This window comes from Toxotes jaculatrix, chromosome 16 (genome assembly GCF_017976425.1).
Source record: "Toxotes jaculatrix isolate fToxJac2 chromosome 16, fToxJac2.pri, whole genome shotgun sequence".
Lineage (NCBI taxonomy): Eukaryota > Metazoa > Chordata > Actinopteri > Toxotidae > Toxotes > Toxotes jaculatrix.
In genome coordinates, this window is record NC_054409.1 from 8429007 (window position 1) to 8446341 (window position 17335).

General features: G+C 39.1%; 1 protein-coding gene across 2 annotated transcripts in view; it reads left to right on the forward strand.

Annotated features, from left to right (window-relative positions):
• Positions 1 to 395: 395 nt before the first annotated feature.
• The window catches only part of akna (AT-hook transcription factor), a 55664-nt gene continuing 38724 nt past the window's right edge, over positions 396 to 17335 (forward strand). For both annotated transcript variants that reach the window (XM_041058946.1, XM_041058947.1), the window contains exons 1-18: positions 396 to 783; positions 1560 to 2304; positions 2452 to 2755; positions 3849 to 3923; positions 6695 to 6851; positions 7104 to 7159; positions 7253 to 7312; positions 7409 to 7527; positions 7649 to 7814; positions 8461 to 8648; positions 8909 to 9076; positions 9366 to 9612; positions 10589 to 10695; positions 10899 to 11140; positions 11333 to 11483; positions 12054 to 12206; positions 12453 to 12598; positions 12908 to 13036. In XM_041058946.1, coding sequence (XP_040914880.1) covers positions 396 to 783; positions 1560 to 2304; positions 2452 to 2755; positions 3849 to 3923; positions 6695 to 6851; positions 7104 to 7159; positions 7253 to 7312; positions 7409 to 7527; positions 7649 to 7814; positions 8461 to 8648; positions 8909 to 9076; positions 9366 to 9612; positions 10589 to 10695; positions 10899 to 11140; positions 11333 to 11483; positions 12054 to 12206; positions 12453 to 12598; positions 12908 to 13036 — 3601 coding nt within the window. The remainder of the gene's footprint in view (positions 784 to 1559; positions 2305 to 2451; positions 2756 to 3848; positions 3924 to 6694; positions 6852 to 7103; positions 7160 to 7252; positions 7313 to 7408; positions 7528 to 7648; positions 7815 to 8460; positions 8649 to 8908; positions 9077 to 9365; positions 9613 to 10588; positions 10696 to 10898; positions 11141 to 11332; positions 11484 to 12053; positions 12207 to 12452; positions 12599 to 12907; positions 13037 to 17335) is intronic.

The following is a 17335-nucleotide window of genomic DNA, read 5'->3' on the forward strand; positions in this document are numbered from 1 at the left end:
TTTCAGATTATTTGTTTTGTCCCACAAACAGTCTAAAACCCACGTATATTGATTTCTTTAATGCTTTAAATGATTATTGATACTGAATAACTCTATTGCTGTTGTTTTTTGTGCTATTGTTTCTTTCAGGAACTGCATCAAAGAGAGTCAAAGAGATCCTGAAGACTTCCTCAAGACAGAGGACTGACAGATGACTCCTCCTTAGCTGTTTCTCTGGACTGTCACCAGCTTACTGACATGACCTGCAGTCTGTAAACCTCAGTAGCCATGGCTTTGAAAGTGGACTTCACTACAGAGCCAGATCAACATGAAAAGATGTGGAGGGTTCCTGTGCCTGGCTGAGACAGTAACTGAGGTCAGAGCTGACACCAGAGGGAGGTTGAGCTGAAAGGTGAATGGAGACGAGGAAAAAAACCACAGCAGGGGTTCTGCTCTGGACCCCTGCCCCCGCCCGCACTTCACCCACCAGCTCTGTAATACCTGAGGATGTGTGGGAGGATGACGATGGAGAACAGGCAGGGGAAGAGGATGACTTTGTCAGCCAGATGGATGACAATGGCATCATTGGACTGTCGGAGGCACTGGAGACTGTGGCATTGGGGGAAACTTGGGGTGATGCAGATGCAGAATGTAATCCAGCCTGCTATCGTAGACCTCTCACCCCAGAGGAGACAGACCCTTGTGGACATGAGAGGGATACACCACCTGAGTGGAATTATAACCTGCGTGAACTTCTGTCCTTCCCTGAAGTACCAGGAGAGGATGTACAAACACTGGCACCCTGTGAGTCTTTGATTATATATATTTTAATTTAATGTGATTTATCCTTACCTGTCTTTTTTAGGAACTTTTGTAGTTCCTGTACTACTGCACTTCAAGAATCGTACCACTAGTTTTAAATGTTTCAGCATATAATGTACAAATTCCTTACACTATACACCAGAGCTAACCATTTTGCAGACTAGGACATTGTGTCTTATCAATGTGAATGTATTTTTGTACAAGACCAAACAGCTGTTTGTCTCCATACATATTTGCACATGAAAATCTGTCATTATACATAGATTGTACTACTTGAATTGTGTAATCAAGCCCTGCAGCTAACACATACTTTCATTATTAACTAATGCTCTTCTTTTGGACAAAAAAATAGTGGATAAAAAAAGAAACAGGATATCCCTCACATTCTTGGTTAATATAAAGAAAAGTGCTCTTTTTGCCTACTTTACATATGAATCTTCATAATCATACAACAATGATGTAACAGATAAAAATGAATGCAGACTCGCTGTTCACTGTGATTCATTATGACAGTGTTACAGTTTCAAGAGATTTGAGAATTGATTTTCATGCACTATGGAAATGAGTGAAAATCTATTTCTGCCTGGAGTAGCAGGCTCACAACATCTACAGCTGTACTGGATGTTTTGGAAAATGTTTCATAAAAATGTCAAGTATACATGAATTGTAGTCAGAGAGCTAAAACGTGCAGACTGGTTTGGTTCTACATCGTGAAACTGCTTTCTTCCCATTTCCTCTTACCTTTCTGACTTTAGCAGGTGATGGCATGAGTAGCAGCTTTAAAACACAGACAGAGGGCGAGGAGATGAGACAGAGAGAGGAAGAGCAGAAAATAAAACACCTCTCTGAGATGGACCTGACAGAGGAGAAGAAACATGGAGAGGAAGAGAAGAAGAGGAGTGATAGCAAGAGAAAGGAACATCAACCAACGAGCACATTAAGAGAGCTTGGAGCTGCTGACGGCTTGGCTGGGATCAGATCAGGGCGATCTTGTGGGGTTCATCCGCCAGCTGTAGAACCTGCTCAAGTCTCCAACCATCACTGCCCTGTATCCCAGTCCGTCTCAGCTGTCCCCACTTTCCCTCACCTTCTCCACTTCACTGCTGAGGAAATAGCTTCTGCTCCAGGAATTGAAGCTGAAACCTTTGTAGAGATGGACTTCACAGGAAGTCTTCCAGAATCACACGGCAGCCACATAAACCTCAAGTCCAGCCCTCGAAAATCTGAGAAGCAGGAGCTGAAGAGGCTTCAGACAGCAACTGTCTTTCCTGGACAAGCCTGTAATGGTCCTTTATTAAAGGGATCAGTAAAGCCAGATGAGCATCATGAGCATCCCCATTGCTCACAGAGGAAAATGAGCCAGCCCTCTCCTGAAGCCACACATTCAAGGATTCCTTCCCTCAGCAGGGTCAGGGCAGACTCCCTCAAATCCAGACAGAGTCCAGACAGAGAACTGAGGACACCCAGATCGAGGACTAAGGCTAATGAAGTGAACGAATCCAGGTGAGGGACATTCCCTTATCCATTTGTTTTGACCTCTTCTTATGGTGTGGCTTTCTCCTCCATCTTTGCTTGTTTCAATTTTCATGTCATGATTGTAGTTTTTTTTTTCATATAAAGCACTAACCATGAATTTGATTGTATTTCCAGAAATGGGATTCTGAGTTACCCCACACCAGACTTCTCTAAGGTGGAGCCAAGGGTCCGTTTCCCCAAAGGTGGTTATAAGCCCCCCAAGAGCAGACGCTCTTCTAAGAGGGAATCCCTGTCACCTGAGCCCCCCATAGTGTTTAAGTCTCCTGCTGATATTGTGAAAGAAGTCCTGCTGAACACCACTGATGGATCTGCTGCCCCATCAGACTCTAACGAAGCACCAATCAGTGCCCCCAACTCCACTGTGCCTCAGGAGTTCAGATGCCGCCAGCAGGCCACCACACTGCTGGAACAGCTAGAGGTACAGGTAGACACTGAGAAGTGAGAGGGGTTTCAGGGGGATGAGATCTTTACAAAAACAACCTGAAAACACTAGCATTCAGAATTTTTTTCATGCATAAAGACTGTTGAATTCAAAACCTATGATATCCTGTCAGGGTTGTCTTGAGCCTAGTCCAGGTCTTCTTTAGAAAAGAGTACTCTCTGAATTGGACAAGATCCCTGGAAAGGGATTTCCTAAAATATCATTCTCTAAAAAAAAAAAAAAAAATTGTCTTTCATTTCTCTTTGTTAATTTCAAATTTAGCCCTCATATCTAAAATACATGCAGCACATGCAGCTTGCAGCTGATTCACTGCCATCATTGGTTGTTCTCAGAGGCAGCAGGACACCAGCGGTCCCACTTTACTCACCTTCCTGTTTCTGTAGCAAGGTTGAAGTTAAACAACCAGACATCTTGAGCTGAGCAGCAAAGGCACACCAAAGTGACATTAAACATAAAGTTTGATTTATATTGTATACTGAGCACATTTAAACTGGAAACGGTAACTATGGTAACCAGATTCCAGTAGATGTCCTTTATATTGAAATCTTGTACGGTGTAGAGATTCTTTTTTTTAGGAAGTTTATCAGTATAACCCTGGCCTTGTGTATTTTGACCCATATTCCATTCTTATGCTTTATTGTTCATCAGTCCACTGCACCAAGGCAATTACAAAGCTTGGACTTTTGACTAATGTTTATACTACAGAGATTTTGATTAAAAATGGGAAGTAGAAAAAGGTCTGCAGATCATTGACCTTGAGACAACACAAATTACTTTGTCCTCACTCAGTACTGCAATATAGCAATTAAATATGAATTACCCCTCCAGGGTGGATAAGCCTTCCTTTTCAGGGTGACTTTTTTTTTGTAAATGTTCACATTGAGGGGCCCAAACCACAAAAAAAAAACTCCAGACCAAAAATACATAGAAGTGTAAGGACAGGGTGTTCATATACTTTGTTTACTTTGTTCTCTTCCCTGTGCTGTTCATTCTTCTCTTTTTGTTCTTTCCTCACATGCCTATTTTGCACCCTTTCTCTTACCTTATTTCCTCTCTTCTCTCGCTGCAGGAGGACTACAACAGACTGCTGACTAAGTACGCAGAGGCAGAGAACACCATTGATCGTCTGCGTCTGGAAGCTAAGGTAGTTGATCTAGAGATCAGGCTGTAATTTATCACTATTTAATGGTGTGCAGTGGATCAAGGTTTTAAAGGACAGGACATATCGGTGTGGTGAGAGATTTATTTTTGTTCTCAGTTTTAAGTCACTATAACACCTCCAAGTTATGAGAAGGCCTTAAAATGATGGACAGCTATGTTCTTCAAGTATTAATGTCAGAAACTGGGATGGCATATTCACTACTGGTACTACCACATTCATTATTGGCACTTTCATTCAATAAAAGAACAGCAACAGTGAAAATACTGTTATTTTCAAAATAGAGCTTAATATTAAGAAAAAGAGTTCCTTTGTGTTATCAGAGTTTTAGATTAAATTGTATCTGTAATAAGATTAAACAGGTAATTTTTCCTCTTTTGTGTCTGTGAGGGGCATCATACATACTGTAGCTGCTGTTTTGTGCAAACGCTGGCTGCATAAATAAAAACAAAAGGCACTTAAAGTGTTGATGTATATCCTGCACAGTACACACACACACACACACGCTGGTTAATCAGGACCAGAGTAAAATCCAGGAGGGTACAGAGAGTTCAGGACACTAGGAACCTCCAAAATTAACCAAGACCACAGTCTGCATGAGAAGCCTTAAAAAAAAAAAAAACAGTGATCTCTTAGCAGGTCCTCTTGTGACCAAACTCAGCCAATGACAGTCGTCCATTTGTGTGTGTTTCTGCTTGTGGTTAGTGCTATTTTAGCATGCTCTGCTTTGTGAGCTTCAGTGTTTTAAATGGAGCTTTAACATTCATTTGGTGTTTATCTGCTGGTGTAAGTTTGTAGCTCAGACATTGTTCATTGATTGAACAGGACAGAGCAAACTAGTACTGTGTGTTTTGGGGGCTTTAAATGAAAAGTTTGTTGTTGTGCTTTTTAGAGTTAAGATGTCTTCACTAAATATAGGAGAAAAAAAGGCAGATATGATTTTCTTATCTGAGGGATTCTAGCTTCCAAATGTATATAGTGATAATAATAATTTGTATTTTTATAAACATAACACTTAACAAATTTCCATATAGCAATTTGAGATGTGCACCAGAAGGCAAAATGATCCAAAATAAAATAATTAAATAAAAAATGAGTGCAAAAATGAATCAAATGAAAACATGTTGAAAAAAGGAAGGCTTATGAAATACAACCAGACTATTTCAGATTTATAATGAAGTATTTATTTATAATGAAATACTGTTATTTTTATTCCTAAACTTTATTTTTACAGGACAGATGTATAGAGAACCAGCAGCCCAGACCCAGACAGCATCAGCACCTCACAGACAGAGCAGTATGTCAGAACGAATAATTAGAAGTGTCAGAAAAGTGGAATGAGAAAGAAATGGAGGAGGAGGAGGAGAGACAGAAGGAGTGTTGGAGTGTTATGAAGTAGCTCCTTTAAAGAATTAGTGGGCCATTTCAGTTTGAGCAGCAGTGCTCCACAATCAGCACCAATTAAAATCAGTTTCCCCACCTCTCCTCCATGACCTTCACCACAACACTGAGCCTCCATCTGTCTCCACCTCCCTCTGCACATAGAGCATCAAGCAGACATGGTGGGGGGAGTGGCTTTACACTGAAAGTGTCAGATTCTTTTCAAAAGAAGAAGTTTTCCTTTTTTTTAATGTTGTTGTGAGGCCTGAATAATCTGCTCAAACAATTTAATAACATTATTTACTGCAGTGCCTCACTTGAATTCAGAATTTTTTTTCCTTGATTTAAATCAAGGTAAAACCATAATTTTCCTATTTCATGCTCAGCTAATTGTCTCAAAACAGAATTTTCTTGATCCTTTGAATTAAAAAAAAAAAAAAAATTAACATGATATTTTAGTGTCTCTAATCTTTTACGTTTTAATATAATCTGCAGTTTTATCTGTAGCCCTTCAGTTTCTTTTTGTGGAAACAGTTCAAATCCAGAGACGTGACATGTTCTCGTCTGATTTATGATCTAATTTGGTTCATTCCATCTTTCTGATCCATTTTTTCCAGTTTCTTGCCTTTTAACTATGTCGCAAATTGGAAAGAACCTGAAAACAATGGTAGGAAAAAAAAAAAAACAAAAGCCGCTGTGCCTGTGTGAGTGCATTTGCGTGTTAAGAGGACTGTAGAGGTCAGTTTAAGGTCACTGTGATTTACTGCTTAGAGGGCTGATCAGGAAGGGAAGCGTCCATTCATTCTCAATTTCATTAATCCTGTGGGTGTTATCAGGGAGGGGAGGGGGCGACCACTCAGTGTATGTTTAACCTCTTTATCTTTCAGTCCAGTTCAAATTCAGTTTGTCTTTTCGGCACTGAAATGACCTCAATGACGTGAGACGCTGAGCTGAACAGTTTGATGTTGTGACTTCCCTGCTTCATTAACACGAAAGAGCCAAGAAAGACAAAGTGAAAACACAGACTTTAGGACACTAGATGGGGGTGTTAGCTCCTCTGCTACATCTGTATGTTGTACTGAATCAGTTGTCTTCTCTTTTTATGAATCCTCTACTTAATCCAACTGAATGTGGTCGTCTTTATTTTACTACTTTTCTCAAGAGGTATGTTTTTTTTCTGCAAAGACATTTAGAGAGAAAGTTCTTCTACAAAATACTCTAACATGTTGTAAAATCATCACTATCTAAGGTTGTGTTGTGCAGTCTGTACTTTAACACTTTGACCCAAAATCCCATTTCTAGAATAAGAAACTGTGGGTGGGCTAATGATTATAGATGACATAGATCATAGTTCTTACTTTTCACATTTCCACCAGGTGAACCTGTACTCTGATCCTCCAAAGCCCGGCCACTTGGTGCAGTCAGGGCTGAGCCGTGATGCCTCAAAGTTCATGGCCCTGGACTTTCCTCAGGCTCAGAGAGCAGAGATCAACTCAGCTTCTCCTCATCCATATGGACACAGTGCTCATCAGAGTATGTCCATCCTATTCAGTATCTACTTCTATATCACATATTGTATAAATCAGTGAATTAGCTTTCCCTCAGCTGCCTCAGTCACACTTTTCCTTTGATTTATTGCTGTACAATTAAATATTGTCACATTTTCATCAACATGCAAACAGCCTAGCTTTCATCCATCATTCAGCTGCTGCTAATGTTGCATCATTCTGAACAACTTGCATCATATACTTCTTCTTTCCTCTGCACCTGTCTGTCAATGATTAGGCCTTCAGGCTGTACAACAGATTCTCTGCAATCAGGCTGACAAGTTCCTCCAGCAGGTAACTGAGTTATTAAAACATCTTTACCTATTTGCCTAATGAAGTGATTAAGGAAAGGAATCAGAGATCAAGGTTTTGATGTTTTTCATTCAGCTGCAGACTTTTGAGGATCACCTAAAGGGAGAAAAACTCAAACCTATTGAACAGATGAAGGTAAGAGGCAACAGTTTAAGTCTTTTTTATCCTTAAGAAGATTTACTTCTTATGGCCACCTCATATCCAAACTAATGAACTCATGCTGTCCTTCAGGGTCTGTCACAGCTTGGTGAGGGGCTCAGCTCTTTAGAAAGGGCCTACCTGTTAGCGAGGGATGAGCACAAACTCCTGCAGCAGCGGGGAAAAGAAACCAGGCACTTTGACCCTGAACGGTGAGACATATGGATATAAGATAATTACACCATATATTTATATTTTGTTCTCATGTGTGCTTAGTTGAGTTTCTTGTTTTTACTATGTTTACTTGTTTGTTCATGCATGGGTATGTATCAGGGAGCTCGAGGGGCTGATCTACCAGTGTGGCCTGTATATGGATGAGCTGAAGGAGCAGGTGGAACAGATGCGACAGGAGCAGCCCACCTGTGAGGCTCCTCCCTCTCCACCTCCTCAACCCACCCCTTCATCTGCTCCGTCTGAGGGGGGAGAAACTCATCCACAGGTACCACGACCATTACTATGCTCCGTCCCTGAACTTCACAGAAAGTCTGTTTGACTTTTGTAAATGTGCATGTGCAAAGGTGTGAAACCCAGCAGGTTATCAGCATCACCCCACAGGACAGGGTAATTCTGGGCAGACATATAACATCCATATTTGCTAGTGTTATGTGCACTGATAGAGAAAAAAACTATGCACTGTTTTCCTGATAGGAATACAGTCTCTTTACTTCCAAGATCAGCCTTTAAAAATGAGGGATTCTGGATAGTGGTGAAACCATTTGTCCGTTAGTCAGCTGCATCCTTGGCTTTGGGATTTGGAAAAGTAATCTGAAGACATCACTTTGGAAATTGTGATGGATATGTTTCACTATTTTTTAATATTTTATAGACCAAATGATTAATTTAGTCTACAAAATAATTGAGAAATTAATCAATAAAAGAAAGTAATTGTTAGTTATAGCCCCAGTGCTGGAACTGCTGCTGATGTAAAATAATTTCACATTTGATCTAGATTCATGTGAAGGTGTAGGTCATTAAACGTGTGGTTTCATATGTTGCCTGTAAAACGTATTTCACTAGAAGATAATGACTTTATGGTAAAAGGTTAACTTTGGTTATGAAATGACAGGAACCTCATTTCCTTCCAGAGCCCACCTGTGCCTTTGCTGCTTGATCCAGGAAGAGCAGCAGAGGTGGAAGTGAGCTCAGCCAGCGAAGAGAGTGATGAAGACGAGGCAGAGATGGATGATGAAGAAACACTGAACTCTCTGTATCTCAGACCTCTGAACGGGAAATGCAGACGTGTCGAACAAGACTTTACCACGCTAATGGATCAGTGAGTGGTGATGTTTGTGTTTTTAAGTTGTTAATTTTGAAAAAAGGTCCCCAGCACTTGAACACATGAAGAGTGACCACTAACCCTCAGTATCTCTGCTATGGATGGATTATTATTAATGTTAGGATATATTCTTAATCTTACCATAATGTTTTTGGTTGTTTTGCCCACTGTCACAAGTAGATCTGGAAAATAAGGAGCTCAGCCTGCTCCTGGACTTTCATTATCTCACCCTCAGTGCTGTTTCTCTTTCTGTTTAGCTACCAAAGCTTCAAGGAGCTTCCCAAAATTTTTGACCATAGCGTTAGGGAGGGAGCTCCCCTGTCCGCTGCTGCCTCGGAGACCGACATACAGCCTGGGTATAAGGAGACAGACAGACAGGGTCAAGGAACTGGAAACATGGAAGTCCAGAAGAGTAATCCACAGAGGTTAGTCATCAGAGAAGCAGAGAGACTGTTTCATCAGTTGCACAGTAATGTTTGTTCTTGTACTGGTCTCTGAGATGTTGGTGTGTCTAAGAATTTGTACTTTCCTGTTAAAGTAAATATATATATTTTGTCTTCCTTGGTAAATGAATACAGCTATTTAGCCACTGTTTTGATAAAACAAGAAATTAGACATAAATAAGTACAAAAACAACACACGAAGGTACTTTTGAGGGGAAGCCAATTTCAGTAGCTCCACTGGACTTAATTATGTGTATGTCTGTGTTGATAGGAAAGCTGAATCAGATCATCAGGAATCCCCTGTTGGTATCAGCAAACAGCAGACCAGCAGATCCAGTCCAGCTTCACACAGGGCCTCCAGTCATTCCACCTTGCTCCCTGTTCATCCTCCCAGTAGCTGCAGGAGGTCAGAGATGGGAAAGTCCCACAGTAGCAGTCTGAGCAGCCTGGGAGAGATCACTGCATCAGAGAGAAGTAGCTCCAAACGCCAAACTGGGAGCAGAAGAGTGCTTTCCCAGGTCAGTTTGTACTGTGAACTGCCAGGGTCTATCACTGACTCTGCACTGATTCCATTCACAGTTGTGGCATGTTTGGGTGAGGCAGTTCCTCAGCATTTGCATCTGTGCACAGTCTACGCCTCATAATGTTTTACTTCAGGAGTTTCTAAGACTCCAATGTAGAGGTAACAACTTCATTTGCTATTTATATCCAAATTTATATTTATATCAAAACTTTTTCTGCAGTAACTGATCTTTGGAGCTCTCCGAAATATGGAAACATTTAATTTCACTTTATTTCTGTAGTCAAAATATTGGTACATTATCACATTAAAGTTTAAAAACAACTTTCTGAAATATTAAATAAGTTTATATAACAGAATCAAACAGATTTTTGTCTGTAGCCATTATTGTTCATCCCTGCATGAGCTTTTTACTTATACATATGTTTTGAGCTGAGAGATTCTCTACATGTATAAATAACATTGATCCTGTCTTTACTTGTGCAAGAGAACAACATTAAAGCCCTCGATATATGTTCTTGTATCTAATATATCTTAATCAAGACGAGGGTGGAAACCTAAGCACTGGCTTATTTAATCACGCCAAGTAACGTCGTCTGTTTTTAGTGGCTGCAAGTAAAAAGTTGTTTTAAACAGCAAACACTGAGCTCCCAAATAGCTTTAAGCCATTAGACAGCAGTCTGTGGACACTTACATAATCTCATGATTTGAATATCCCAAAACCACTTTCTTTAGGCTCAGCAATTCCTTCTTGAAATAAGTATAACAGCCACTCTTTTTTATTTATTTTATAAAACAGCAACAATGCACCTGTGATTTGCAAGATCACCAGTGATGGATGAAACCTTATGCTTTTAAAATGATGTTTCGATCCCACGAAGAAAGCTATGTAGCATGACAAACAGTGCAGCATCCAAATACAGCCTGTGCATAGAAAACCTCGCATAATCGTTGTTTTGTGTTGGGCTGACCAGGATGGGATCATCTCTCCAGAGACGGACAGTGGGTTTGTTGGTTCAGAGAGCAGCCGTCTGACACTTGCAGCAGTTCCCAGTCCTCTCCACCAGAGGGCCTCACAGAGGTGAGGAGGTCCAACACTGCCTCTCTACATCCACACACATTTACTGCATCATAAATTTTACCTCCTGTGCCACCCCCCACCCCTGTAACATACACATACAGAGCACACTGATGTCTGAACCTGTTAATGTCTGTCTTTCAGCCCATTTCTGATCAGGTTCTTTCTGTTTTTGTTTATTTTAATGTTCTTTCGTGGTGCGACAGTGCGAACACAAGGAAACCTCAGACGGGGCCAGTCTCAGCACCATCTTCTGCTTCCTCACCATCACGTGGTCGCACTACTGGGTCCAGAGGAGCCTCCCAGCTCAACCCTGACCAGCCAAAGAGAAGCAGACAGAGGCAGGAGAGACGCACCTCCTCCTGCTCTCCACAGCGCTGGGTCAGTCAGGCAGAGCAAACCAGGGCTGACAGTGGAACCAGTGAGTTTGGACTGGAGAGTGACAGCAGTGAGTCTCTAAGTTCTGTCCATCAGCTGAGATTGTTGCTGCATTTAAAACACTTAGCAAAAAAAATAAACCTATGAAATAAATACTAGTACCTGTTTTCCTGTTATTCACTTACTTTACTCTATTACTTTAATTCCTCAGTGTTCTCTTTCATTGTGTATTTAACCTGCTGTCCTGCTCTTGACTCTGCAGCTCACACTGCGTCTGAAGACAGACAGAGTGACCTGTGCGCAGAATCCATTAATTCCTTCCACAGCTCCCTCTCAAGCTCCTCCCCCACTGCACGGTATCACCATGGCGATTCTTTCAGAGCAATGGGCTCCGGACAGGTGGTGAATCGCAAGTGAGTGTGTATAGCAGCAGCTGCCATGGTAAAGCTGAGCACACAGGGCCAGGTTAATGTCTCCCTACAGGGACTCCTGGATGGGAATCAAAGTGAATAAGCCTTGTTATCACACAGGAAGAGCGGAGATTGTTCCAGAAAATACACTGTAGCAGCTAAGAGCTGAGAGTCTGGCAGAAAAAAAAAAAATACTGCACCAGCATGTTAATATAATTCAGGCTTATAATGATGTATAATCCTTAATGTTTTATTTCATATATTTTATTACAGAGTCTGCTGCTATTGAATGTGGTTACATGTCAGGAGGTATTTTTTCCTTCGTGGTGTGGTGCTGTATGACTTTTTATCGAGTGCGTGCATGTGTGTTTGGACTGACACCTGCATAGATACTATAGCTTAAATCACCTGGCTGGTCGCTTGAATATTTTCACAGTGCAGCACTTCACCACTCACATTTCATGGACTTTGAAGTGTTTGACCTTTAATACAAGTGGTGGTGGAAAACCATATCATGTGCACTAAATTCAAAAGTTACCAACAACTGGATCATTTTTGTGTGTTTGTTTTTAGTGATGCAATCCAGACACTGCAGGAGGAGGTCACCAGCCTGAAGGAGAGACTAGAAAGCTGTCTGAGAAACAAGCAGCCTCTCAGCTCCATGAGAGTAGCTCCTTCAGCTCAAGTGAACTACACTCACCACCATACCTCCACACCTCACATCAGGTTGGTTTTTATCTTCTAGGTGTAACCACACAGTCCATCTGTTCCACAGAAACATAGCCCACGCTACTCCAGTCTTTATCCAGTTTTGTAGCCACCCAGCAGCAGTTTGTCTGCAGAATGTGAAAGCTTATAGCTCCGGCACAGTTGCACACGCAACCTAAACATATCCCTGTGCATATATACTTAACTAATTATCTTCATTTTCATGTTGGCTTGTACTTAATCTGATCCCCTCACATCCCTCAGGCCTGCAGAGAGACGTCAGAGTGACGTCAGCAGGGGAAGAAGAGAAAGACGAACGGCTGATGAGCTACAGGAGGAGTATACACTGAGACGAACAGCCAGAGAGAGATCACACTCTGTAGACAGACAGAAACCACAACGTGACATATGTAAGTTGACCTGAATTTACTCTTTACTCTTAACTCAGTACTTTGAGCATATATTATCCAAATGTTAGAACTAGCACAAACTTTAATAGGTCCTTCAGTGAAGGACAAGCTGAATGAACAAGTTCAAACTTTTTTCAAAGTTTTTTAAGCCACATAAATAAGTTACCCCATATGATAACACATTACAGTCTAACACACAAAGAAGTTAATTAAATGTTGTGCATACAATGATTACAATGCATAGAACATATATCCACTTTTATTTGATGTTATGTTTCATGCATGTAATGTTTTTGTTCTTGGTGACAGGTTCAGAGCTGGAGCCCCCCACACCCCCGTCTCAGCCTCAGGTGTCCAGATGTACTCAAACATCCTCTGCACGACCAGACAGCTGCCTGTCACACACAAATACTGTCCACAGCAGGAGAACACAGCCAGGTAAGAGCACCTGTCCCTTCACTGCAGACAGTTTGATTTATCAACCTCTTCCCACCGATCAGACATCACGCTGACTATTTAGGCAACTTCAGACTTTGTTAGCTGACAGTCAAATCCAGATCCACCTGCAGTGGCTGACTAGGTTGGACTGTGGTGTCTTGCTCACAAATTGACAGTCTTCTTGTTGCAGGAAGGCTTTCAATGTGTGTTTGAAGAACATGCAGTGCTTTAGTTAATTGCTCTAATCAACAGAACAAACCGGTGCTGTGTTCATGCAGTTCAGAATAGAAATACATGTGACTGACACCTCAGTAATGTCAAGCAGTTGTTAAAATTTATTTCATCGCAATGCAGTGTTTTCCCCACTTAGCTACATTAGACATACAGTACGAGCTTCATCGTTGCTCATGTACAGACTTTTATTACTTCCTTCAGTCTGTCCCAAAATGTGTGACACTATTATATTTTCAGATATTCACACAGAAATAATGTCAAATAAGGCTTGTGAATTCATAGCTATGTGTTCATGCCAATTTACAGACGTTTGCTAGAAAACCAATTAAAAATACACAGTGTTAAATTAAGTGTTAAGATTATCTTAATTAATGTATTTAATTAAGAATTTACCAGAACAGATTGTGTCTACCCTGCTGGTGACCAAACCAAATGATCCAGTATCGGTATCAGGTTCCGATACCAACATATTTCACAGATCGGAAATTTTCCGATCCAACCTGCAGATATTTCCCATCCGTGGACCATTTCGGTGCAATAATGTCTGCTGAAATGACTCCACAAGTGATTCCCTCTCGGCTGCTCTGCTAACAGCTAGCAGCACCGTGGCTAACCAACTTTTCAGCACATGTCCGCTGTGGGGAAACACAGACAAACCTGCACAGGCACCTGAGAATTGTCTGTTTAAAATTTGTTTAAAAGAAAAAAAGCTGAAAGTTTAATATTTAAGATGAAGTTGAAGTGAAAATAATTGTATTTTGTATTTTGTATTATAATTTATTTTTTATGTGGAGTTAATGAGGTCATATTTATATGATAAACACATATAAATCAAAACAATACATTAGTAATTCATTTTGTACATGTTTTTACATTATTGTTGATAGTAAATTCAATAGTATGGCCTCAAAATATAAAAATGGTCATAGTATTGTAGAGCTTCAAAATAAGCCAAAAAAAGTCATACTTTAGTATGTCCTGAAAATATGCCAAAAAACATCATAGTATAGTAAGACTTCAAAATAGGCCAAAAAAGTCACGGACGGGGTTAATAACGTTCCGGGTGCGGCCAGGTGGCAGGGCAAGAAAGGGGGAGTCGAAAATTTCCTTATGTATATATTTATTGTAAATACATTTATGGTGGTTGGTTTAGGAATCGGAGTACTGCACGCAGGTTATTTTAAATATTTTTTGTTAAATCTAATAATCATATTTTTCATATTATCGCCTATATTTATAAATCTATATCTGGGAACACCTATGAATGGTTTTGTCTAATTACGCCTACCAGACCACAGTATAAAAGGGCGCCTATTTTAAATCTCTGTGGTTACTGGCTAGGCGTGTGTGCTGCTATACCTGTGTTAAAAGAGAGAAAATAAAAGAAAATACGTATTTGCATCTTCCACCTTTGCCTTGGCATTTTTATTCCTCCGGCAGTCTCTGATGTCAGAACGGCCATTCTAACAGTCATAAAAAACGCCATAGTATAGTATGGCGTCAAAATCGGCCAAAAAAAGTTAATTTTTTTTTCGACCTCCAAATGTCATAAAAATGGTCATAGTAGAGTAAGGCGTCAAAATTGGCCATAAAAGTCAAATTTTTTTTTGATCTCAAAATGTCATAAAAAACGTCATAGTATACTATGGCCTTTTTTTCGGGTAAAAAATGTCGAAAATTTTTTTGGCCTCAAAATGTCATAAAAAACGTCATAGTATAGTAAGGCATCAAAATCGGCCAAAAAAAAGTCAACATTTTTTTCGACCTCAAAATGTCATAAAAATGGTCATAGTATAGTAAGGCGTCAAAATTGGCCATAAAAGTCAAAAAATTTTTTGTCCTCAAAATGTCATAAAAAACGTCATAGTATAGTATGGCGTCTTTTTCGGGCAAAAAAAGTCAAAATTTTTTTTGGCCTCAAAATGTCAGAAAAAACGTCATAGTATAGTATGGTTTTTTTTCGGGCAAAAAAAGTCAAAAAATTTTTTGGCCTCAAAATGTCATAAAAAACGTTATAGTATAGTATGGCCTTTTTTTCGGCCAAAAAAAGTCAAAATTTTTTTTGTCCTCAAAATGTCATAAAAAACGTCATAGTATAGTATGGCTTTTTTTCGGGCAAAAAAAGTCAAAATTTTTTTCGGCCTCAAAATGTCATAAAAAACGTCATAGTATAGTAAGGCATCAAAATCAGCCAAAGACAGTCAAAATTTTTTTCGACCTCAAAATGTCATAAAAAACGTCATAGTATAGTAAGACATCAAAATTGGTTAAAGACAGTCAAAAATTTTTTCGACCTCAAAATGTCATAAAAAACGTCATAGTATAGTATGGCGTTTTTTTCGGCCAAAAAAAGTCAACATTTTTTTTCACCTCAAAATGTCATAAAAAACGTCATAGTATAGTATGGCATTTTTTTCGGGCAAAAAAAGTCAAAATTTTTTTCGACCTCAAATTGTCATAAAAAACGTCATAGTATAGTATGGCGTTTTTTTCGGCCAAAAAAAGTCAACATTTTTTTTCACCTCAAAATGTCATAAAAAACGTCATAGTATAGTAAGGCGTTTTTTTCGGGCAAAAAAAGTCAACATTTTTTTAGACCTCAAAATGTCATAAAAAAACGTCATAGTATAGTAAGGCATCAAAATCGGCCAAAGACAGTCAAACTTTTTTTCGGCCTCAAAATGTCATAAAAAACGCCATAGTATAGTATGGCTTTTTTTCGGCCAAATAAAGTCAAAAATTTTTTTTGGTCTCAAACTGTCATAAAAAACGTCATAGTATAGTATGGCTTTTTTTCGGCCAAAGACAGTCAAAAATTTTTTCGGCCTCAAAATGTCATAAAAAATGTCATAGTATAGTATGGCTTTTTTTTTCGGCCAAAAAAAGTCAAAATTTTTTTTCACCTCAAAATGTCATAAAAAACGTCATAGTATAGTATGGCGTTTTTTTCGGGTAAAAAAAGTCGAAAATTTTTTTGGCCTCAAAATGTCATAAAAAACGTCATAGTATAGTAAGGCGTCAAAATCGGTCAAAAAAAGTCAAAAATTTTTTCGACCTCAAAATGTCATAAAAAACGTCATAGTATAGTATGGCGTTTTTTTCGGGCAAAAAAGTCAATTTTTTTTCACCTCAAAATGTCATAAAAAACCGTCATAGTATAGTATGGCCTTTTTTTCGAGCAAAAAAAAGTCAAAAATTTTTTTGGGCCTCAAAATGTCATAAAAAACGTCATAGTATAGTAAGGCATCAAAATCGGCCAAAAAAAGTCAAATTTTTTTTTGGCCTCAAAGTGTCATAAAAAACGTCATAGTATAGTATGGCCTTTTTTTTCGGGCAAAAAAAGTCAAAAAATTTTTTCACCTCAAAATGTCATAAAAAACGTCATAGTTTAGTATGGCCTTTTTTTCCGGCAAAAAAAGTCAAAAAAATTTTTTGTCCTCAAAATGTCAAAGAACGTCATAGTATAGTATGGCGTTTTTTTCAGGCAAAAAAGGTCAAATTTTTTTTTCTCCTCAAAATTTCATAAAAAACGTCATATTATAGTATGGTGTTTTTTTCGGACAAAAAAAGTCAAAATTTTTTCGACCTCAAAATGTCATGAAAAACATCATAGTATAGTAAGGCCTCAAAATCAGCCAAAAAAAGTCAAAATTTTTTTCGACCTCAAAATGTCATAAAAAACGTCATAGTATAGTATGGCATTTTTTTCGGCCAAAAAAAGTCAAAATTTTTTTCCACCTCAAAATGTCATAAAAAACGTCATAGTATAGTAAGGCGTCAAAATCGGTCAAAAAAAGTCAAAAATTTTTTCGACCTCAAAATGTCATAAAAAACGTCATAGTATAGTATGGCGTTTTTTTCGGGTAAAAAAAGTCAAAATTTTTTCGACCTCAAAATGTCATAAAAAACGTCATAGTATAGTATGGCGTTTTTTTCGGGTAAAAAAAGTCAAAATTTTTTTCGACCTCAAAATGTCATAAAAAACGTCATAGTATAGTAAGGCGTCAAAATCGGCCAAAAAAAGTCAAAATTTTTTTAGACCTCAAAATGTCATAAAAAACGTCA